This window comes from Bufo gargarizans, chromosome 3, assembly GCF_014858855.1.
Source record: "Bufo gargarizans isolate SCDJY-AF-19 chromosome 3, ASM1485885v1, whole genome shotgun sequence".
In the NCBI taxonomy this organism is placed as follows: domain Eukaryota; kingdom Metazoa; phylum Chordata; class Amphibia; order Anura; family Bufonidae; genus Bufo; species Bufo gargarizans.
Genome location: NC_058082.1, coordinates 5,051,341 through 5,076,563, shown reverse-complemented (window position 1 = coordinate 5,076,563; position 25,223 = coordinate 5,051,341). Strand labels below are relative to the sequence as shown.

At 45.5% G+C, this 25,223-nt stretch overlaps 1 protein-coding gene across 7 annotated transcripts in view; it reads right to left on the bottom strand.

Moving 5' to 3' along the window:
- Window positions 1-25,223, bottom strand: part of LOC122932527 (NACHT, LRR and PYD domains-containing protein 12-like) — a 343,399-nt gene that overhangs the window by 243,894 nt on the left and 74,282 nt on the right. For all 7 annotated transcript variants that reach the window (XR_006388313.1, XM_044286994.1, XM_044286999.1 and 4 more), the window contains 2 exons: window positions 24,870-24,935; window positions 12,961-14,653 (listed from right to left, as the gene is read on the bottom strand). Coding sequence is in view for 6 of the 7 variants with exons in the window: in XM_044286994.1 (XP_044142929.1) it covers window positions 12,961-14,653; window positions 24,870-24,935 (1,759 nt within the window). In the remaining variant the exon portion in view is untranslated. The remainder of the gene's footprint in view (window positions 1-12,960; window positions 14,654-24,869; window positions 24,936-25,223) is intronic.

Here is a 25,223-nt window from a genome sequence, read left to right as displayed (position 1 = left end):
TATTTGAGTGGATGGAGCTCCAGAGCCTCGCTCCCTGCTTGTTCCATTATGGAGATCTTTATCCCTCCTGGGGGCAATTTTACTGCTGGGTCACGATGGGGGGCTTTATTGTTATTGGAGGCACTGTGAGGGAAATCAATTCTATTATGGGCTATTATTACTACTACCAGGGGTACTATTGGAGGTGTTATTATTTGGAATAGTATGGAGGACCTTACTGGTAACGGGTACTTTCTGGAGCATTATCACTATTGGGGCACTGTTACTAATGAGGGGACTCGGCACAATCGGCACAGTATTGAGGGTAGCATCTGGATAAAACTGTTGGGGCCCCAGGAGGAGGAATCTAAGATATCTGTGGGCAAACTCTGCAGAGAGAAGATGTGGTTAAGAGAAGTCATCAAAGCAGTCAAAAGATAAGAAAAGAGAACGTCTACATCAGAGGAGACCTCACTGGACGTAAGGCATGGGCTGCTGTATTCTCCTGTATCTTTGGTAGTGGTGAATGTAATAATTATCCAGCTATGTCTTTAATGGGAGGGGGGTTGGTTGGATCCACTAATTTCCACGTATGCATTGTGGATGCATGTTATACTCGCCCTTTCTTCAGCGCCGTTCTCTACAGCTCTGGTCCATTCCCTCCTGCCGCTGTTTGTTCACAGACTGCAGCGGGACTTGCCGGTAGATGAGATGTTCCTGCTGCAGTCAATCACCTGTCAGTGGTCTAATGCTGAGGACAGTGATTGGCTGCCGTGGTCACATCAGTGGGCACATCACCAACACTGCACTTGCCCATTACATCCTGGTCAGTCTGTTTACATGGCCGCAGCAATGATGCCAGAAGGTCCAGCAGGTCACATCCTCACTGCAGCCATAGGAACAAAGCCCTCAGACTAGAGTGGCGAGGATACGACAGAGGAAAATGGTGGAATTTTTCCCATAAGTTGCTGTCATATTTTATTTTTAACTACTGGACAATCCCTTTAATTCTGGGATGTTTCTGATTCAAGGACATTTTGAGGGTGTGGAATGAAAGTGTGGTCTCTAAACAGTGGCGGGGTCCATGGCCATAACAATGTTGGGCTGCCTGTGATTTCTGGTTCATTTGTCCAGAAAAATGTAAAGAGAAGGTTGGCAACCCTGAAAGGTACACGAGACCAAAGTGGAGATGTAGCGGGGGAACTAATGGCGGAATGGTGAGTCAGTGGGGGAGACACTAATAGCGGAACGGTGAGCTGGGGGGGGTGGGGGAGACACTAATAGCGGAACGGTGAGCTGGGGGGGGTGGGGGAAACACTAATAGCAGAACAGTAGCCGTGTGGGTGAGGGTGGGGGCTGTAGTGGAGGAGCAGTGAGGGGGTGTAATGTATGGGGAGCCTGAAGAGAGATGGGTGGGGTGTGAAGGGTGAACGGTGTTCTGTATTATAGTCATAGTCTTTATCCATAGGGAGCATTTTAGTAGCTCATCTAGACCCCTCCCTGACGCTCAGCAGAACAGCCCGCCGCTGCTCGCCGCACACAAGATATTCAGGACTAGTTTTCAGGATTTTGTCAGCTTTAAGAACAAATCCATAGGAGAGACATGTGGGGAACTTTTTTTGCATTGCGGACTGTCTGATGCGGATCCCAATCATGTGAATGGGTCCACGTCCACACACGCGGTCCGCAATTAACCAGCACAACCAGCACACTCAAGGATTTTTAAGCGTCTCTTTAGAACTGTGGGGGAAACTCAGCGGAAGATTCTGTTTCCTTCACTGAGAAATTCTTGGCAGCCTTGGATTTGCGATCTCTGATGCAGTGAGACAGAATCCCCGGCCGCCCCTCTGTCCCAGCAGGAAATGGCTTCCACTCCCCGGGACCTTCATCTCCTATAAGAAGCTTTCTCGTGTACTCCGACCTCACCTTCTGACTCTAATGATCTAAGGTCTGGTTCCCAGGCAGTCCCTAGAAAGGGATATCACAGAACTGCCTGAGGAGGGTAAAGATCCCCTTCTCTGCGCTAGCCAGAGGCCCATTACCCTCCTCAATGCAGATATTACACTATGGGCGGAGGTTCTCACATATAGAACGTGCCCTCTGCGACCTCGAGTAATAACAAGGAGCTAACAGGGTTTGTAAAAGAGAAGGGGGGGGGGGGGTAAGGATAATTATACTACATTACTTCATATCCTTTCATCATATCAATTGGCATTATATGTCCCTAAGACCTAGTTCACACGAACGTGTGTGATCTGTGGCCGTATTGTGGCCCGCAAATCGCGGCCCGCAATACACGGCCGCAGTTCCGTGTGCACACCGCATCACGGATGCGGACCCATTCACTTCAATGGGTCCGCAAATCCGGAATCGCGGAACGGCCGCACGGGACGGGACCCCTCGGAAGCACTACGGAGTGCTTCCGTGGGGTTACATCCCGTACCTCCGTTCCGCAAAAAGATAGAACAGGTCCTATCTTTTAGCGGAACGGCGGATCGCGGACCCATTAAAGTGAATGGGTCCGCGATCCGATGCGGCTGACCTACGGCCGGCAATCGTGCTTTGCGGCCCGCTATTTGCGGGCCGCAGCACGAGCACGGGTCACACACGTTCGTGTGAACTTGGCCTTACTCTAGTTAAAGGGGTTCTCTGGGAATTAAAAAAGTAAAATTACTGAAAATACTTAAATATTACTTTATTATAAATATATTCCCAAATACCTGTCACGGACGGTGTACAGGAAACAAGGCAAAGCAACATGTATAAATGACTCGCTGGATCCAAAAGCTAAGGAACCAAGGGACACCCCTGCAGGAGACCTGGCACTTTCCCTGGCTGCTCAGCCTATGCAAAGATCCTAATGGTGGAGGTTTGCATATCCACGAACCTTGACTATAAAGCCCTGAGCACCCTACAATAGTGAGGGGACACGACCACCGGCTCCCTACACAAGATACGGAGGGAGTCAGGGTCACCTGGGATCCAGCAAACAGAAAATAAACGATAAAGGTACAACACTTAGCTTTGTAGCAGACAGGAGAACAAGGTCAGCATGCACACACACTCCAGGAAGAAGTATAAGCCGCCCAGTAATGCATTCTGGGGAGGAATTTAAAAGGGAAGCAATTAGTCCAACACATGACAGCTGAGAGAGGCTAACGAGAGGAGGAACTGAATACCACAACACAGAAACTCAAGGAGGAGGTTCTGAAAGGCCTCTGTCAGAGCTTCTCAGCTATCTGGTTGTGACAGTACCCCTCCCTCTACGAGTGGACTCCGGACACTCAGAACCCACCCTCTCAGGATGGGACCTATGGAAAGCCCTGATGAGACGAGAGGCCTTAATGTCCGTCACTGGGACCCACATCCTCTCCTCAGGACCATAACCCTCCCAATGAACAAGGTACTGAAGAGAACCGCGGACAAGACGAGAATCCACAATCCTAGAGACCTGAAATTCAAGATTCCCATCAACCATAATCGGAGGAGGAGGCAAAGGCGAGGGTACAATGGGTTGAACATAAGGTTTCAATAAGGACTTATGAAAAACATTATGGATCTTCCAAGTCTGAGGAAGATCAAGACGGTATGCAACAGGATTGATGACAGACAGGATTTTGTAAGGCCCAATAAACCTAGGACCCAACTTCCAGGAGGGAACCTTCAATTTGATATTCTTGGTAGACAACCACACCAGATCACCAACATTCAGGTCCGGACCAAGCACACGTCTCTTATCTGCCACACGCTTATATCTCTCACTCATGCTCTTTAGATTATCCTGAATCTTTTGCCAAATAGATGACAAAGACGAGGAGAATCTATCCTCATCAGGTAAACCAGAAGACCCCTCTCCCGAGAAAGTCCCAAACTGCGGATGAAACCCATATGCACCAAAAAATGGTGACTTATCAGAGGACTCCTGACGACGGTTATTTAAAGCAAACTCAGCAAGGGACAAAAAAGAACACCAATCCTCTTGATTCTCCGCCACAAAACAGCGCAGATATGTCTCCAGATTCTGATTGACGCGCTCTGTCTGGCCATTCGACTGCGGGTGGAAAGCAGAAGAGAATGACAACCGAACCCCCAAGCGAGAACAGAAAGCCTTCCAGAATCTGGAAACAAACTGCGTGCCCCTATCAGAGACTATGTCTGAAGGAATACCGTGCAATTTGACAATGTGATCAATAAATGCCTGCGCCAGCGTCTTAGCATTGGGCAAACCAGGAAAAGGGATGAAATGCACCATTTTGCTAAAACGGTCCACCACCACCAGAATCACAGTCTTCCCAGAGGAACGAGGCAGGTCCGTTATGAAGTCCATGGACAGATGTGTCCAAGGACGGGAAGGAATGGGTAAGGGAAGGAGAGGACCTGATGGCCGTGAATGAGGGACTTTGGCACAAGCGCAAGTCTCGCAGGCTGCCACAAAACCCTCAACCGACTTACGAAGCGCAGGCCACCAGAATCTCCGAGCGATGAGATCCAGTGTGGCTCTTACCCCCGGGTGCCCAGCAAGGACCGTATCGTGGTGTTCTTTAAAAATCTTGTGTCTTAAAGCGAGAGGCACAAACAACCTCCCAGGAGGACAAAGATCAGGAGCCTCTGACTGGGCTGCCTGCACCTCTGCCTCCAATTCAGGAAAAAGAGCAGAGACCACCACACCTTCAGCCAAAATGGGACCCGGGTCTTCAAAATTCCCGCCTCCCGGAAAACAACGTGACAGGGCATCTGCCTTCACATTCTTAACTCCAGGGCGGAACGTGACAACAAAATTAAACCTAGAAAAGAACAAAGACCATCTGGCCTGTCTCGGGTTCAGACGCTTGGCTGACTCCAAGTAGGCCAGATTTTTATGGTCAGTAAATACGGTAATAGGGTGTCTGGCTCCCTCTAGCCAATGGCGCCATTCCTCAAAAGCCAACTTGATGGCCAACAATTCCCTATCTCCCACATCGTAATTTCTCTCTGCGGAGGAGAGTTTTCTTGAGAAAAAGGCACACGGTCGCCAATTGGCAGGAGAGGAACCCTGAGACAAGACCGCCCCCACACCCACCTCAGAAGCATCAACCTCAACTATGAAGGGTAAAGAAACATCAGGTTGCACCAAGATGGGTGCGGAAGCAAAACTCTCCTTGATATCAGAAAAAGCCTTACGCGCCTCTACTGACCAAGCAGAAAAATCTACCCCCTTTCTGGTCATATCAGTGAGTGGTTTAACAATAGAAGAATAATTCAAAATGAACTTCCTGTAATAATTGGCAAAGCCCAAAAAACGCATCAGCGCCTTCTGATTCTCAGGAAGCTCCCACTCAAGCACAGCGCGGACCTTCTCGGGTCCATGCGAAAACCAGAAGCGGAGAGAAGAAACCCCAGAAATTGAATTTCTGGAACCGCAAACATACATTTTTCCAGTTTTGCATATAATTTATTCTCCCGCAGGATGAGCAAGACCTGACGTAAATGTTCCTTATGAGTTTTGAAATCGGGAGAAAAAAATCTAAATGTCATCCAAATACACCAATACAAATTTTCCCATCAAATGATAAAAAATGCTGTTCACGAAATGCTGAAAAACGGCTGGGGCATTCATCAAACCAAAAGGCATAACCAAATTTTCAAAATGGCCCTCAGGGGTATTGAAGGCCGTCTTCCATTCGTCCCCTTCTCTGACCCTGACCAGGTTGTATGCCCCTCTTAAATCTAATTTGGAAAAGACTTTAGCCCCAACAACCTGGTTAAATAGGTCCGGGATCAGAGGAAGTGGATAAGGGTCACGAATTGTGATACTGTTCAGCTCCCTGAAATCCAGACAATGTCTTAAAGAACCATCTTTTTTCTTAACAAAGAAAAAACCAGCGGCAACAGGTGACTTCGAGGGTCGTATGTGTCCCTTTCTCAGACTCTCAGAGATATAAGCACGCATAGCGATCCTCTCAGGTTGGGAAAGATTGTATAAACGAGATTTAGGCAGCTTGGCGTCTGGGATGAGATTAATAGGGCAATCGTACTCCCTGTGCGGGGGCAAATCCTGAACTCCACTCTCAGAGAAGACATCCGAAAATTCAGAGAGAAAAGATGGTACAGTCTTAGTAGCAACCTCAGAAACAGATGTCATGAGGCAATTCTCTCTGCAAAAGTCACTCCAACCATTTATTTGCCTCGCTTGCCAATCAATGGTGGGGTTATGCTTAGTGAGCCAGGGCAGCCCCAACACTAGAGGGGTAGGTAAACCGCTAAGGACGAAACATGACACATCCTCAACATGAGCATCACTCACAATTAAACGGATATTGTGAACTATGCCCTTTAATGATTTCTGAGAAAGTGGAGCGGAATCAATAGCAAAAACCGGAATATCCTTTCCCAAAGTGCACACCTGGAAACCATGAGTTCACTGATCCAGAGCAGCTTGGAGAAAAAGGCCTCACAGTCTCCCACACTCCTTCTGCCCGGCCAAGCCAGCCAGCACCCCTGAGGCCAAGCCAGCCAGCACCCCTGAGGCCAAGCCAGCCAGCACCCCTGAGGCCAAGCCAGCCAGCACCCCTGAGTCTTCAGAACTGTAAGTAAATTATATATAAGGGGAGATTATTGTTTCGGCGGGGGGGAATCTAAATCTTTTGTTATCGTACAGTATTATGATTCTTTGTTTAAATTTAGTTTTTTCTGGAACCTTAAAAGTCAATTTGAGTGAAGATAGAATGGATATCCGCAGGTTTTTTACAAAGCCTAGTAAAGCAAATGCATCCTCATCAAGCTCAGAAGCATGTCATCAAAAAGAGGTCACTGAATCACCAGTCAGGCATCATTTGGTTGAGCCAGAAAAATAATATTCTGAGACAGTGTCTTTAGAAGCAGTTGGCCTCATGAGTGACTCAAGTAGTGATGGTGAGGAAGACCATGCTTGTGGTCCTGCAATCAAAACTGTAGATGTTCATAGTAAATCTAAAACCTACATGAAAGGAAAATGCATTTCTTTTCCAGCTGATGATGAGAAAACATTACGAACGGCAGTGGTACCAAATCAACCAGACTACAAAACAATTCCAGCTCAGACCATTGTAACGCAAAAGGCAAATAAGCGTGTTCTACATTTTCAAGAGTGCTGGTTCAAAAGCTTTCCATGGCTGCACTATATAGTTTTACTCTTGAAGGGGGACTAGGTTTCTACTGTGCTAAAGCAGCCGTCCTGAATCTGACTCAACTCGAAAAGAACACTGAGCCAGCATTTGTGTGTGTAGGCTTTAAAAATTGGAAAAAAGCTATTGAAAAGTTTAAAAAACATCAGAGATGTTCTGCTCATACATATTCTATAAAGCAAATTCTGGATAATTACCAGCTGATTTTGGAAACACTTGAAGAAATTGCAAATACCAGAAGTAGTGGAGATATAAATCCATGTGCACGTGGCTTACTACAACAATTTAGGCAAGGGAAAACTCTACTAGGTCTTCAAATCTCTCTTAGCATCATGGAGATCTTAGAATGCCTGAATGTAGCCTTGCAAGGCAGAGAACAAACCATATCAGGACTTTTAGCAAGTGTATATAGGACCCATGATGCTATACAAAAGTTACGATGTGACACGTCCTTTGAAAGAGTTCTTGCTACCACTATTCATTTAGTGGAAAAATACCAGCTAAAAGAGGTTACTGTACCAAGGCAACCTAATGATCCTAAACGTCTTCAACATGGGCCAACTGAACTATTTCATGCAAAGACTGTGAAGGAATACTATTGTCCTCAGTATTTCCAAATAATGGATATTATATCGACACAGTTAATGCAGCGCTTTGACCAAGAGGGCTTACTTGTATATGAAAAACTGGAACATTATCTGTTGACAGGACAAGCTAGTGAAGTTCTTCCCCAGTATCCAGAGATTGAATATCATCTTCTCTCTGCCCAGATAACCACCTTATCAAGTGTTTACAAGTACACTTCAGTCTCTGAGGTTGTAGATATTTTGCGAAAGATGCCTGCCAGAGAAAGATGCTTTTTCTCTCAAGTAGAAAAAATTGTTAGAATCCTATTAACTCTTCCTGCTTCTTCCTGTGAAGCTGAGAGAAGTTTTAGTGCACTGCGTAGATTAAAAACCTGGTTGAGGTCCACAATGACCCAGAAACGTTTGAACCATGTTGCATATGCAACATCCATAGAGACATAATGGATAAAGTAGACATCAAAGCCATAGCAAAGGAATTTGTGTTGTGATCGCCGCAAAAAAGTTTTTGGATTTTAAAAACTTGCCTTCTTTAGATTTGGCTTAAAGGAAACTTTATGGAGGGTACTTATTTGTTCCATTGTGCCTTGTGTGAATGTGTGCACACTTACCACACATCTCCTGTAGCTTTAGTGTGTGAGCTGGCAGTGGCAGGCACACATTTACAGGAACAGCTACCTTGCACCTAGTTAGCTGAAGTACGCTGCAGTGGTTGTGGTGCTTGGAGGGTCTCGCTCTGTCTGCAGTTAGAAAATTGTTTCTATTTATATAGTTATAGTATTTAATTGTATTTATACAAGATCTTTTGTTTTGTTAAAATCAGGCAAAGTGCATTACTTAGGCCTCTTTCACACTTGCGTTGTCCGGATCCGTCGTGTTCTCCACTTGCCGGAATTACACGCCGGATCCGGAAAAACGCAAGTGTACTGAAAGCATTTGAAGACGGAGCCGTCTTCAAAATGCGTTCAGTGTTACTATGGCAGCCAGGACGCTATTAAAGTCCTGGTTGCCATAGTAGTAGTGGGGAGCGGGGGAGCAGTATACTTACCGTCCGTGCGGCTCCCGGGGCGCTCCAGAGTGACGTCAGAGCGCCCCATGCGCATGGATGACGTTCCATGTGATCACGTCACCCATGCGCGTGGGGCGCCCTGACGTCACTCTGAAGCGTCCCGGGAGCCGCACGGACGGTAAGTATGCTTCTCCCCCGCTCCCCACTACACTTTACCATGGCTGCCAGGACTTTAGCGTCCCGGCAGCCATGGTAACCATTCAGAAAAAGCTAAACGTCGGGTCCGGCAATGCGCCGAAACGACGTTTAGCTTAAGGCCGGATCCGGATCAATGCCTTTCAATGGGCATTAATTCCGGATCCGGCCTTGCGGCAAGTGTTCAGGATTTTTGGCCGGAGCAAAAAGCGCAGCATGCTGCAGTATTTTCTCCGGCCAAAAAACGTTCCATTCCGGAACTGAAGACATCCTGATGCATCCTGAACGGATCTCTCTCCATTCAGAATGCATTAGGATAAAACTGATCAGGATTCTTCCGGCATAGAGCCCCGACGACGGAACTCTATGCCGGAACAGAACAACGCAAGTGTGAAAGAGCCCTTAGGGTACTTTCACACTAGCGTTTTTCTTTTCCGGCATAGAGTTCCGTCACAGGGGCTCTATACCGGAAAAGAACTGATCAGGCATATCCCCATGCATTCTGAATGGAGAGTAATCCGTTCAGTTTGCATCAGGATGTCTTCAGTTCAGTTGTTTTGACTGATCAGGCAAAAGATAAAACCGCAGTATGCTACGGTTTTCTCTCCGGCGAAAAAAACTGAAGACATGCCTGAATGCCGGATTCAGCATTCTTTTCCATAGGAATGCATTAGTGCCGAATCTGGCATTCAAAATACCGGAATGCCGAATGCCGGATCAGTCCTTTCCGGCCTGCGCATGCGCAGACCAGTAAAAATGTGAACTAAATATACAAGACGGATCCGTCTGTCCGCATGACAAGAGGAGAGACGGATCCGTCCTTGCAATGCATTTCTGAGACAGATCCGCATTCGGATCCTTCTCACAAATGCTTTCAGTCAGCGGCAGATCGGCGGATCCGGAGGGCAGTTCCGACGACGGAACTGCCCGTCGGATCACACTGTTGCAAGTGTGAAAGTACCCTAAAAGTATTATTACCACTAGTTTTAAGTGGAATAACGGAAATATATGCCAAATGTTTGGTTAATTTCTGTGACCTAATAAACAAAGAACTGTTCCTTTTTGCATATTTTGTTGTTGTGAGATTTTTCACACACACTTAAAATTTAACGATATATACAACTCGCAGTTTACTGAATAAGAATATACCCAGCAATCAAAAATGCTGTCCCCCCCAGATTTTTGGGGGTTCCTACACCCCTGACTACTACTACTACTACTACTACTACTACTCAGATAGCTGGTGCTGCTACTACCCACATTCTGGCTCTTGGTCTTTCACTTGGAACCCTTACGAAGCCCTGACATTTTGGGCCTAATGTACACAGTCACACAAAGCATGGAACAGTTTGCAAATCTGCTTTCTGGAAATTAAAGACAGGGAAGTGCAATACGAGGTCCTTCCCCCACAAACACACTGAAGACACGGACCCACGAGTGCCGGCGGAAGTCCGCTCCGGCCCCATTCACTCCGGCCGCATGTCCGACCCGTCCCCATTAAAGTGAAGTGGCCGGAGCACTCGTGGGTTGTCGTTAGCACAGATCCAACAGGATGTTTCCCTGCCGGACCCTGCTAGCGCTAGTGTGAAAGAAGCCTAATACATCCTGATGGCTCCGTGTCGGCCGGATCCAGTTGTATTAAATCAAAACTGAAGAAACCGGATCAGACATGAAAATCAATGTAAGTCAATGGGACCCAAAGAAAAAAAAAAATGATCAGGCACCATTGACTTTCACACTAGCGTTTTTGCTGGATCCGGCGGGGTCCAACAAAAACCCTTCCATTACAGATAATACAACCGTCTGCATCCGTTTAAACGGATCCGGTTGTTTTATCTTTAACATATTTTTAACATTGCCAAAATGAACTCCATTGAAAGTCAATGGGGGAAGGATCCGTTTTCTATTGTCAGATTGTGGCAGAGAAAACGGATCCGTCCCCACTGACTTGCATTGTGGGTCATGACGGATCAGTTTTGCTCCACATCCCAGGACGTAAAGAAAGCTGCAGCATGCTGAGGTTTTCTCTACGGTCTGAGAATGGAACGGAATGCATTTTGGAGCATTCTGTTCAGTTCAGTTTTGTCCCCATTGACAATGAATGAGGACAAAACTGATACTTTTTTTTCCGGTATTGAGCCCCTATGACGGAACTCAATACCTTAATACTTTAACGCTAGTGTGAAAGTACCCTTGGGCTACGTTCACACTTATATTTTTGTTTGTTCTGGCAGGGTTCAGCAAAAACACTTCCGTCATGATAATACAACCATCTGCATTCGCTATGAACGGATCCGGTTGTATTATCTTTAACATTGCCAAGACGGATCTATCATAAGCACCATTGAAAGTAAATGGGGGACGGATCAGTTTTCTATTGTGTCCAAGAAAACTGATTCGTCCCCACTGACTTGCATTGTGGGTCAAGTCGGATCCGTTTTGCTCCGCATCCCATGCCGGACAGAAAACCACTGCATACTGCAGTTTGCTCTCCGGTATGGAAATGCAACCAAACGGAACAGGATGCTTTTTGGAGCGCTCCGTTCTGTTCAGTTCCGTTTTGTCCCCATTGACAATGAATTGGGGCAAAACAGAAGTGTTTTTATCTGGTACTTAGATCCTCTGCCGGAACGCAGATGTGAAAGTAGCCTAAAACTAAAGTTGGCAAACTACTAAGTGATTATTTAGCCCTCTCCACCGCGCCAACACTTTGAGTGTCCGAAGATTAAAGGGGTTATCTAATATCATAAACTGCCTCCCCATGTGCCGGGCCCCTCACAGGGAATATACTAACCTGGGTCCCTGCTCCCCGCACCGCCGCTGCTGCTTCTCCCCGAGCGCTGATGAAAACATTCGGTGTCGGGAGGGGGGGGGCAGCCAATGGCAGGCGGGGATGCTAGGAAGGCTCGCCCCCGAGACACAACGTTTTCATCGCCGCATGGAGAGAAGCAGCAGCGGCGGCGGTGGGGGGACCAGGAGCGGCGCAGGGAGCGGGGTAAGTATATTCCCTGTGAGGGGCCCAGCACATGGGGGGGCAGTTTATGATAGTGGATAGCCCCTTTAACAGCACGAATGTTGGCCTAGTATGTCCTAGTATACCCTGCGTATTGTAAGACATGTAAATGCTGGTTTTAATAAATTCAACAACCCCAAAAAATATGAACTGTAATTGTGTGGAGATGGAAATACATGGATTTAGGCCAAATATCACCTTATCATTCATATATAATTTTGGGTGCTACCCTGCAACCTTTTAAAACTTAAAAAACTTAAAAAATAAATTAACTGTATGGAGATGCCCTGACACTGAGTTTGGACTAGTATTTCAGGTGTTTTCACTCAAATTTAAAATGCTACATTGATGGTAAAACACGTGTTGTACGGTTTTGTGCTTATTCCAATGAGAGGATGTCCTTGCCGGTAAATGCTTTGAGGTTTGCAGCAGCTGCAGTTCTGCTAGGAGCCCAGCAAGCCTCAGCTCCTCACTGCGCACTCCCTGGCTGACAGCTTCCCCTGCCTGTTCCATTTCTACACACACAATTCTCCTTCTTTGTAATTCTATCCCTTCCCTTCTCTGTCCCTGGCAGTAGAACACAAGCTTAATAGTGACGTTTCACTGTCCCCGACTCCCTAAGATCATTTTCCTGGCAGACACTGACACCCAACCGCCCTCATTCACAGCCCCGCACACAATGACTTTCTGCTCCTCCCGCTCGGGCACCTCCCTGCCTGCTGCCGCTCTGATTGGCTCATCTAGGCTGTCTGTTGGCCTGGGAGCCAATCAGGGCAAACCTCCCCCCCCCTTCCTATCAGGGTCATGTGAGAACCCTTCTTCCTCCCCAGTGATTTTTCCCGCTGACATGTGCAGTAAAATGGCGCTATGTGCTGTTTTACTGGATTTGTCCGAAATGAACCTGAAAAAGTTCAGGTTGGTCCGTCAGCCAAAATTTTGCAAAGTTCGTAACAAACCGGTTTGCTCATCTCTAATACGTACAATAAATCTGTCAGATCGTGACTACTACAGAAAGATGAAATATAATTAGTATTTTACCTCAGATTCTGCAGGTTCTGTAATCCTGGAGCAAGTCTTTCTAATCCTTCAATATCTAAGGAACATCCCTGTAGATTGAGTTCTTCTATATTTGTGCAGGTGTCCAGAATAAACGCTAACACTGTGCAGTCTAGAGCCGACATACGAACATCAGAAAAGGCAAGACTTCTGTGTGATTGTAGTGATTCCAGCACCAGAGCCTTATTCCGGGATTCATACAGATAGAAAAATGTACTTAGAAGACGACGCTTGCTGGTTTTATTTTCCCGCAACCTCTTTTCTTCTAGAATGACGTTCTTTAGCCAAGTGATGACATCTATAGATGTCTGATTTGCTTGTCTATCCAGGTATCCAGTTAGCATTGACCTGGTGGAGCCGTCTGATAGACCACACAGGAAACGGAGGAACATCTCACCTCGTCCATCAGGATAGGCATCTTTTAGTGATTTCTGTAACTTCTCGGGAGAATAATCCACATAATGCACCAAGGCAGAGAAGAATTCCTGAACTGTGAGATGTAAGAAGGAATAGGACACAGGTTCCTCCGATTCCATCAGAAAACTTGATAATAGCTTTGACGTATTGTCCACATGGAAACAGTCCAGATCTCGTCCATCAAAGATAAGCCTGTGATTCATGACCCCATGTTCTGCCATCCATCCGATGGACTGCAGGATCTTCTGAGCGTCACTTTTGTCCAGGCTGTGATTGAACAGGATGTTGGCGACAAATATCGCAAACAGCTGGGTGACGGTTTTGGGTAATAATGACACCGGCTGATCACTACTTGTTGGCTGGAAGCTCTTGGATAATACAGTACAGATGATCCAGCAGTAGGACGGGATATAACAGAAGGTGTACAGGGTGTCATTCTGCTTCACATAATTAAAAGCCTTTTCCGCCAGCTCAGGGTTGGAGAAGAAGTTTCGAAAGTACATCTGTCGTTCTTCCGGTAAAAACCCAGTGATTTCTACTATTCTCTGGAAAACTCTACAATCAATTGATGCCAGTCTGGTTGGCCGACTGGTCATTAGGACAGAACAACCATCAAGAAGAGACTTTCTCACCAAACTAACCACAATCTGACCACAAGGTTCAGGCTGATAAGGATTAGAGCACAAGTGACGTGATGAGAAATCCATGTTATGAAGACTTTCATCTAAACCATCAAATATAAAGAGAAGTTTTTCTGGTTCCTGTAAGATGTTACTAAGCTGCTCCTCCAGATATGGGTACTGATGAAGGATTAGACTGTCCAGACTAACTTTATCCAGTCTGTTGAGTTCTCGGAATTTGAAGAAAAAGACAAAGGAGAATCTTTTATAGAGATCCCCCTTCACCCAGTCATAGACAACCTTCTGCATCAGTGTGGTCTTCCCTACACCGGGCACTCCACTCACCATTACCATACGTGGCACTTGTTTGGATCGGTGGCACCAGCGGAACAGATTGTTGGGGGAAATGCGTAGTAATTCATTGTGTTTTCTCTTTAAGTATTCCTCATGTTTTACCCCGGTCTCTATGAGCTCATTCTCAGAGCGTTCTCTGAAGTGATCAGTGGAGACAATGATGAGGTTGACATAACGTGTACGGAATGGAAAACTCTCCTCTCGCTGGTCACATCTTGGAGGTTTGTTCTCTAGAAGTTTCTCAGTTCTTTCATGTAAATGTTTCTTGTGACGGATCTGGAAATCTGTAGAAAATAGGAAAATAAAAGGTGAAGATAAGAAGCTGAAACAGAACTAAATATCTTGATGAAGAAATGGCAGATTTCTGTACATTGCTGAATTTTCCAGCTCCTCTTGGCCACATGACTTTTCTAGTCTGACACTGCTCCAGATTTATCACACAGACTGACAATGGATGATAAATCTGGATAATGACTTTACACAACACCAAGGGCACCACAAACCAGGGGGACCCCAAACCAGGGTTTGCCACGAGGGGGCCAAAGGGTGCTCTATTCACTGTGCACGGACCAATGAGTAGGGAGGACCATAGCCACCGTGAGTACTAGTACCGCCATCACAAACATATTCTCACCTTCTGCTCGGGCCACCGCTGCATGTTACTAACTAGAATACTAGGTGTGGTGGTGCTGTACGGTGTAATCTGCATGAAATGCAGGCAGCATGTCATAGAGCAGGAGGAGCGGTGCAGATTGGCATATAGTTTATGGGAAAAGATCCAGTAAAACTTGTACTTTATTTATTAAAATTTGTATTAAGTAATAAATATTACAACAAAACATAAACATTATAATGTAAGCAGCAGCAGTGCAGGCTAGCGCTGCGACAAGCAGCTCGTCCCCCGGACACAGGATGTACTTGATCCAAATAAGAGGGGAAAATTCAAAAGATGACACCTGCCGCAAATGCAGGCAATATTGAAAACACCCCCAATGAATGTAAATCCCCCCCCCCCCACTAAACATATGATAACTGCACAATAATAAGCCTACGTGAGGGCCAAATATAAGGCACCTCAATAGAAGCCCATAGACAGTATGGAGGGACAACAATAGTAGCAATACGCACAAAAACAGCAAACAAATTGAAGCATATCACCTAGAGTTGAGTGGAAGCACAATGTGGATCAAACCCAGGAGCGGTGGAGAGCGCACCCCGACGCACGTTTCGCTCCGCTTTCTCAAGGGGCGTATGTAGCTGTACCCACTGACTCCCTACATATACCCTGGGTGATTACAAATCAAATGCAATTCTCCTGACCCCAGGCCAATGGCTATGCAGCAGGCGGAACTAGGCAGGACCTAAGCAGGTCAGTGGTGACCGCGTCGTCTCGCGAGACAGCGCAATGATGGCGTCAGTGATCACATGACCTGCCAAAGCCAGGTTAGGGGACGAGAAGTAGATATCGCGAGTCCTCACCGGTCGCGTCATCACGTGAGGAAGCAGCAACTGACGTCAGCTATCAAGTGACCGTTTCAAGTCAGATGCAAGAAACATCACGCGAGACAAGGGCAACGGGAACACAAATCGGATCGTGATCACATGATCGCACATCACTTCCCTGTATGAGGGCTCCTGTCTCACCATGGTAACCGGTAACAACTCGCTCGTCACCCCACAATATTGGCCAAGAGCGGTCCTGCCCTCCATATCGAATATTATGCTACACCATTAGTCAGTCGAAAATGGGGCAGGTTAAAACATAATACCGCTTGAGCGACATAATACCCAATCTGTAGTCAATGACAACTCCGCAAGACAATATAATATAGGATAACAGACATATATAGAAAGACCACCAGAGGCGGTTATAACTATACAAAGAATATAAGAGCGCTGGATAGGCACATTAAAAAGTGCTAAAATGTGTAATAAATCCTTATTAGTGTCCTCCTATATGAGCACACACAATGTATAACAAAGCCACATGGACATCCAACTATAGTGATATAGATATAACCAGCCCTAAGGCGCTAGAGAGAGCGCTATACAAATACTATGTGCATCATGGATACAAGACCCTCCATCATACGTCTAATGAGGCGCAATAACTGTAGATATATAATGAAATCCATACGACAATAATAGCCTTACTCGGGTACTTAAAGGGAACCTGTCACCAGTTTTATGGTTTCCTAACTAAGGGCAACATAAATAAGTCACTCTCGAATTATATTACGTATATCTATTTATATATGGCTATTATAATACCCTGGAATATTTTATTTAAAAAAAACAAAAAACATTTTTTTACATTTTTATATTTTTATGTTTAGATATTTTTATACCTATTACAGATATCCCCCAACATTTATTCTATTCTTAATATATATTTTTAATGTATTAATAAATAAATAAATTTTAACACATAAATGAACTCAATATTACTACCTAACTGAATTATATATATATCTCTGCTTATAGATAAATCAGATGAGGAACGTTAAACATTTAGAATTAATGCCAAGGGACTCCAATCCATAGACAATAGTAGATTTTATATATTCTATTCTATATGCAGACATATGCTCTGGAGAAAGGTAACATTAAAGCGAGACATTATATTTGATCTAATTATCTGTATAAGAGTAAAATGCAGCCAGTTACAACAAAAATTAGACATGACTAATGTTTCTGATGGACCCACGATTACATAATACAAAAAACGCATGTATGCATAGAAAACCGCAGAGGAATCGCATGAATACCGCAATACATGGAAAATGGTATCTGTGAAATCCAGATCTTTTAGATCCATCTCGGGCTTAACATAGAGTCCCTTTGGATGTGAAAATGAATAAATAGCCGGCAAGTTAGTCAGTTCCAACAGAGCCACTAAGGAAGAAGGAGGATAACCTTCGAAACGCGTCTGGCGTGGAGGAATTGGACCGGACAAAAAACTGGCTTTTTCAACTATAATAGTTTGATATATCTGTTGGACTAAGAAAGCGCTTCCCAAGGAGAATTAAACCGCGGCCTTTTTGAACACAGTGCAGCAAGCGACGGGTGAGACGGAACCACCTATGCTGATCAAGACAGGTGGAACACCTATTCCAATTAGGGAAGCCTAATGTGAACTTGCAGCGTGATAGAGCAAGCGCTCTCATTCACAGCCGGATTTGCTAAATTGCAAGACCTATTTGTACAGCACTTCTATCCAGCAGTAAGGCAGCTTTTCAACTTGCTGACCAGAGGTAAAGCCTACCCTGAATCTACACCACGTGGGACGCCACAGTGGGATTTGCAGGACTGTACGTGAGTAACGAACCAAATACTGCAGTATTTATATGTACCGTTGCACAAACAACTTATCTATACTGCACTGCCGCTTTAGAATTCAAAGTTCACTCAACTAGCTATTTGCTGGATTGCAACTTCGTGAAACATAGTGCACCCCTAGGAATTGTGTCGATTGAACATTGTAAGGCTCCTTTCACACTAGCGTTCGTCGGTCCGCTCGTGAGCTCCGTTTGAAGGGGCTCACGAGCGGACCCGAACGCCTCCATCCAGCCCTGATGCAGTCTGAATGGAGCGGATCCGCTCAGACTGCATCAGTCTGGCGGCGTTCAGCCTCCGCTCCGCTCGCCTCCGCACGGACAGGCGGACAGCTGAACGCTGCTTGCAGCGTTCGGGTGTCCGCCTGGCCGTGCGGATCCGTCCAGACTTACAATGTAAGTCAATGGGGACGGATCCGTTTGAAGATGCCACAATATGGCTCAATCTTCAAGCGGATCCGTCCCCCATTGACTTTACATTGAAAGTCTGGACGGATCCGTCCGAGGCTATTTTCACACTTAGCTTTTATATGCTAATATAATGCAGACGGATCCGTTCTGAACGGAGCCTCCGTCTGCATTATTATGATCGGATCCGATCGAACGCTAGTGTGAAAGTAGCCTAACACAAAGCCGATTCCTAGGAGTTCTGTGATATTATAGAAAACCAGTGAGACTGTCTACTACTATCGCCGAGTCTCCAGAGACACTTTATGCTTTTACACAGATATATAACACTGTAATGATTTCAGCACTGCTATATATTTATTTTACAGGTATTTTCACTACATGTAATTGTTTTTTATCACAATTATTATCGACTTATTGTCTTGCTAACACTTGATTTCTTATACACGCTGGTTTATAATTATTTACAAATGATGTACTTTTTTGGAGAGTCACTCGGTATTAGTCACTGCTATAACTAACAGAGGACATACAGTCCGCTAATTCCTATGCAGTCTGGTTATTTTTTTGCCGGATCATCAGGCCCTCATCCCTTTTACTTCTCATCTATTAGTTATATCAATGGACTGATATATTTGATATTTTATCTGATATTTTTAGGGTAAAGCCCTGTTTAGGATATACAATATTATTTGGGTATGGTGACCATTTGTATGAACTGTTATTAATAAATTAGTGTCGCTTTGCTAACTTTGTGAACCAGTTATTAGAGTGCCCATCCTTACAATTGTTTTTTGGTGACGAGGGTACGAAATCCGTTTGGTGCACCTTGCCATCCTGAGCCAGAGGTGAGCCGTCCTTTATCTCTCTCTTATACTTATCAACATAAATAAGTGACTGATTCTCTTAGCACAATGCTGGCTCACGTTCTTTAATTGACCCGGTCAATCTGCCAACATCTTGTATTGAAAAGCTCCTGCTGATAATGATGAGTCATGAATATTTATGAGCTCCTGACTCTCCCGCCCACCTGCTGCTGAATGACAGTTTGTTTCCATAGGAATCAGCAGCAGGTGGGCAGGGGAGTGGCTATAGCGCTGAATTAAATATACGCTGGACTCAATGACATCACACTGGACTCAAATCGGCTCATTAGCATGTGGCATGTTTGTGTGTATATTATGAGGTAACCATCTGTCACACCAGTAAGTGAATACATCTAAGGCACTTTTTAGTAGTTAATGATTGTATATAATTAGTTAGATTATAATCAAATATCCACATGACAGGTCCCCTTTAAGTAATTCATATAATAATTGTGGTCATGGCTACGGCCAAGAGATATCCGAAGAACCATAGGGAGAGAAACCACGGGAACAACCTAACCCAGCTAGGTGTGTCTTAGCTGACCTGACTAAATGGCTTGTTGTGTGCCCTAAGCCATGATCGTGGGTAGGCCTATAAGTGGGCAAAAACCAAGCCAAGTAGGGTAGAAAAGGAACTCTAATGGCATGCGCAAACTAATCCCCAAGCCAACTGCAAGGCGTCAGGGATCTAGAGTGAAAAATTCGGGGTGTATGAAGCAAGGCCAGAAGAAGACCTACAACCCATCTTTTGGATGACAAGGCCAGAGACATGATGTGATGCTCAATATTGCGGATACTGCTCCAAAGCGGAATGGAGGACCGGGAATACGTTGTGAAATGGATCATAAAACCAACTGAAACTTGTAAAGTTTTGGTTCTAGGGAGTACTGGCAATGCCCCAGCCTCAGGAGATCGTGGGACCGCAACCTAACTGCCTAGACTATGCAGGAATAAGGGCCAAAAAGAACCATGTAGATAGGAAGAGAATCCTTGAATAGTTCCCCAGACAACAGCTATCTGCTAGCCGTGGTCCGCGCCGTGTTCTACTGTGCGCCCCTGAGAATTGTTTTAACGCTTGAGACGAGAAGACCGACCTACTATATGAATCTTCTACCGTGAGGAAATGCTGGACCTTGTCCAAAACCTGATTCAACGTGGTTGTGGGGAGTCTGAGGTTAGTGCACCTGAGAACCCACGCCTGTGAGTGAGGGTGTGGCTCCTATATGAAGAGCGTCCGCCCCTCCCACAAATGCAGGCTGACCAATCAGCCTTACCAACTTGTACTAAAAAGTGCAAGGTGACAAAAAAACTAAAGTAGTGCAATGATGTGCAAGTGAGCGGTGCAAGTGACAATACAATTATTATATGAATTACTTAAAGAGGACCTTGCACCAGAATAAAACCTCTAAACTGACTATACAGACGTGTAGAGCGGCGCCCAGGGATCCCCCTGCACTTACTGTTATCCCCGGGCGCCGCTCCATTCTCCGGTTATAGCCTCCGGTATGTTCACAGTTAGGCTCCACCCAGGGGAACCTCCAAGCGTCTCTTTCTCCTATGCTGTAGCGCTGACCAATCACAGCGCTCAGCTCATAGCCTGTGCGTATTGCTACTATTGTTGTCCTTCCATACTGTCTATGGGCTTCTTTTGAGGTGCCTTATATTTGGCCCTCACGTAGGCTTATTATTGTGCAGTTATCATATGTTTAGTGGGGGGGGGGGGGGATTTTTCACATTCATGGGGGGGGGGGGGTTGTTTTTCAATATTGCCTGCATTTGCGGCAGGTGTCATCTTTTGAATTTTCCCCTCTTATTTGGATCAAGTACATCCTGTGTCCGGGGGACGAGCTGCTTGTCGCAGCGCTAGCCTGCACTGCTGCTGCTTACATTATAATGTTTTATAATGTTTTATGTTTTGTTGTAATATTTATTACTTAATAAAATTTGTCATTACTTTATATGTGTGTCCTTTGGTTTAATTGGTTTAGTTATAACATTTTGGCACACATCTAGCTCATCCTTTGGATGATTAAGTAGGTTGTATTTATTTATTAAAAGCAGCACTGTCAGCATGAGCAACCCTACTAAACCAGACATAGTGCCTGGTAGGGTTGATCATTCTGATACAAATTATATTTTTTAGGTATTAATAATGCATAGAAATAATTACTTTTATAAATATGCTAATTACTTAGTTGGAACACCGAGGGGTATGCTGTAGCGTTATAAGCACCCCTGGTGCGCTGAACACTGCACCCTGACATTTCATTAATAGAGCAAGACACCTTATATTTCCCTGTCTTCTGCCCCTGAGTACTACCTCCAAATGTCCGCGCCTGTACTACAGCTTTGCTGCTGCTTATTCATATACATACCGCACAGGAGCCGATGACCTCATTTAACCCAGAAGCGATCCTCCTCTGTCTCTGTAGCCAGGGACACCTCTACTTCCGCGTTCAATTATGTCATCAGCACCTGCACTGGTTAGCAAGCAGCAGCAGAGATATAGCATAAGTGCAGACTTTTGGAGGGTTAATCATGCTGACAGGGTCGCTTTAAAATCATGCTCATTCTGGGCTGTGAAGTCAAGGAGCTGGTTCTATCAGTGATTAACAGTTTTCTGTCCATAAGGAGGAGGTTGTCACGGTCCCTCAGGTGACTGGTATCAGGAGATCAGGGAGACTGGCTGAGCGTGGAGGAATCTAACAGCCTCCTTGATTTCTTTTGATTCAGTGTTGATAGGGTTAATGACCACTTCCCTTTTCTCAGCTGTTGCTCAGTGGTCATCACTTCTACCCTTTATAGTCTGACCCCACCCTTCTGACTATGCGGTAGATAGCTTCATTTGGGTTTGGCTGAGCTGGTGTGAGGTCGTCTCTGGTGTTCCTGTTCGTCCATCTATACAGAAGTTAAGTGTTGCGTTTGTTTGTGTTTTGTATTATTCCCTGTTGTATCTGGGACTGAGACAAAGACTTTCATTCGTCCATCTGGGGAGAAATGGGTTGTCTCTGGTCCTAACCTTATTCCAGGGCCTTATAGGGAAATTAGTGTGGCAGGCGCAGCACTATGAAGTGCCTTTTGCGCTGTGGCATTAGAAAAATTTTGATCTCTCTAACTTTTTAGTCCAACCAGACTGTCTGTTACTCTGTAATTTTTCTAGCGCTGTTCTATAAAAACAGTAGGTTTCAAGAGCACACCAAATGCTTGAAATAACTTCTTTATTAACTTTTACTTTTCTTCATAACACGCCGCCTCCACAGCAGATAATCCATGTACAAACACGTATTGAATAAAGTATCACAAAATGGCAGTATGCATAAGATGGTTCAACTGTTCAATCTTGTCATTCAACATAAAATGGTGGATATATTTCTCTCTCGAGTATCTGTACTCTCACTTTAAGTAATTTAAGCACGTTATGATCCCTCTGAGAGGTATACCTGAGGTTTAACCAATCACAGCCAGCCTCACACTGAGCCTGTGTGGGAAATCCCCTAGCTGGAATTATTATTCACCAGAGAGCTGAACAGACACACAGTTCCAGTCAGAGCTCAGTTTTATGGAAGCAAAGAGGCCAAAATAGTTCCACCAAATTGCGACCAAATTGCATAAAAGCATTCAAACTGCTTAAAGCAATTGTATAGAGCAAACTGCAAACCAAGTAGAGCAAGTAGAACTATTGGTTAAACCTCAGATATAACTCTCAGAGAGATCATAAAGTGATTAAATAACTTAAAGTGAGAGTACAGATGCTGAAGAGAGAAATATATCCACCATTTTATGTTGAATGACAAGATTGAATAGTTGAACCACCATCTTATGCATACTGCCATTTTATGAATCTTTATGCAACATGTGTTATGTACATGGACTATCTGCTGTGGAGGCGGCAGTGTTATATATGAAGAAAAGTTGAAGTTAATAAAGAAGTTATTTCAAGCATTTGGTGTGCTCTTTAAGCCTACTGTTTCCATAGAACGGCGCAAGAAAAATTACAGAGTAACAGTCTGGTTGGACTAAAAGGTTAGAGATATCAAAATTCTTCTAATGCCACAGCGCAAAAGGCACTTCATAGTGCTGCCCCTGCCACAATTAGGGCCTAGGTATCCTGCATATGAATATTCCTACCTTGTTTAGGTGACCTGTTTCTTCCCTAGTTTCCAGGCCCAGTTACTGTTCCCCTTCCCTCCTGTGTTCAGTGTGGAGTTTTCCCCCACACTGATGGTAACAGAGGTTCTATAAGTGACTGACAGCCTTCCCTCTATGAGGAGGAGGTCCTATCAGGGACTGACAGCCTTCCCTCTATGAGGAGGAGGTCCTATTAAGGACTGACAGCCTTCCCTCTATGAGGAGGAGGTCCTATCAGTGACTGACAGCCTTTCCTCTATGAGGAGGAGGTCCTATCAGTGACTGACATCCTTCCCTCTATGAGGAGGAAGTCCTATCAGTGACTGACAGCCTTCCCTCTATGAGGAAGAGGTCCTATCAGTGACTGACAGCCTTCCCTCTATGAGGAGGTCCTATCAGTGACTGACAGCCGTCCCTCTATGAGGAGGAGGTCCTATCAGGGACTGACAGCCTTCCCTCTATGAGGAGGAGGTCCTATCAGTGACTGACAGCCTTCCCTCTATGAGGAGGAGGTCCTATCAGTGACTGACAGCCTTCCCTCTATGAGGAGGAGGTCCTATCAGTGACTGACATACTTCCCTCTATGAGGAGGAGGTCCTGTCAGTGACTGACAGCCTTCCCTCTATGAGGAGGAGGTCCTATCAGTGACTGACAGCCTTCCTTCTATGAGGAGGAGGTCCTATCAGTGACTGACAGCCTTCCCTCTATGAGGAGGAGGTCCTATCAGGTACTGACAGCCTTCCCTCTATGAGGAGGAGGTCCTATCAGTGACTGACAGCCTTCCCTCTATGAGGAAGAGGTCATATCAGTGACTGACAGTCTTCCCTCTATGACAGGCATCCTCAAACTGCGGCCCTCCAGCTGTTGTAAAACTACAACTCCCACAATGCCCTGCTGTAGGCTTATACCTGTAGGCTGTTCGGGCATGCTGGGAGTTGTAGTTTTGCAACAGCTGGAGGGCCGTTCTATGAGGAGGAGGTCCTATCAGTGACTGACAGCCTTCCTTCTATGAGGAGGAGGTCCTATCAGTGACTGAAAGCCTTCCCTCTATGAGGAGGAGGTCCTATTAGGCACTGGCAGCCTTCTCTCTATGAGGAGGAGGTCCTATCAGGGACTGACAGCCTTCCCTCTATGAGGAGGAGGTCCTATTAGGCACTGGCAGCCTTCTCTCTATGAGGAGGAGGTCCTATCAGGGACTGACAGCCTTCCCTCTATGAGGAGGAGGTCCTATCAGGGACTGACAGCCTTCCTTCTATGAGGAGGAGGTCCTATCAGGGACTGACAGCCTTCCCTCTATGAGGAGGAGGTCATATCAGTGACTGACAGCCTTCCTTCTATGAGGAGGAGGTCCTATCAGGGACTGACAGCCTTCCCTCTATGAGGAGGAGGTCCCATCAGTGACTGACAGCCTTCCCTCTATGAGGAGGAGGTCCTATCAGTGACTGACAGCCTACCCTCTATGAGGAGGAGGTCCTATTAGGCACTGGCAGCCTTCTCTCTATGAGGAGGAGGTCCTATCAGGGACTGACAGCCTTCCCTCTATGAGGAGGAGGTCCTATCAGTGACTGACAGCCTACCCTCTATGAGGAGGAGGTTATACAAGTTATACTGAACGTCACAGAAAACTATATATGAATCTGCTCAGCTCCTCCTGCTCTATAACGACCCGCTGCAGTCCAAACACCATGTTCTATGTGACAGGTGTAATGTAATGTAAACTATGAGCAGTTTTATTATTATAGGTCTATATGAATCTCACTTACCTTTGAGTTGTGGGGACATTTGGTGTCCATGTTCATCCAGCAGGATTTGCTCCACCAGAGTGTCACCTAATAAGAAATGATACAGACGTCATCAGTGCTGGATGTACATTATACAGGGACCGGACGAGGTCTAATGGTCCTAAATGTACAGCTGTGAAATAGTGTCCACGTCCCCCATACTGTGCATGGTCACATTCTGGTGGTCATTGTGTGTCCTGGCATTGTGATAGATACTGTATGGTCGTTACTATGAGGGTGCTGTAGTATTATTATTATAGCGCCATTCATTCCATGGCGCTGCAGATATGATAAGGGCTATACACTATGTGCAGAGTTATTAGGCAAATGAGTATT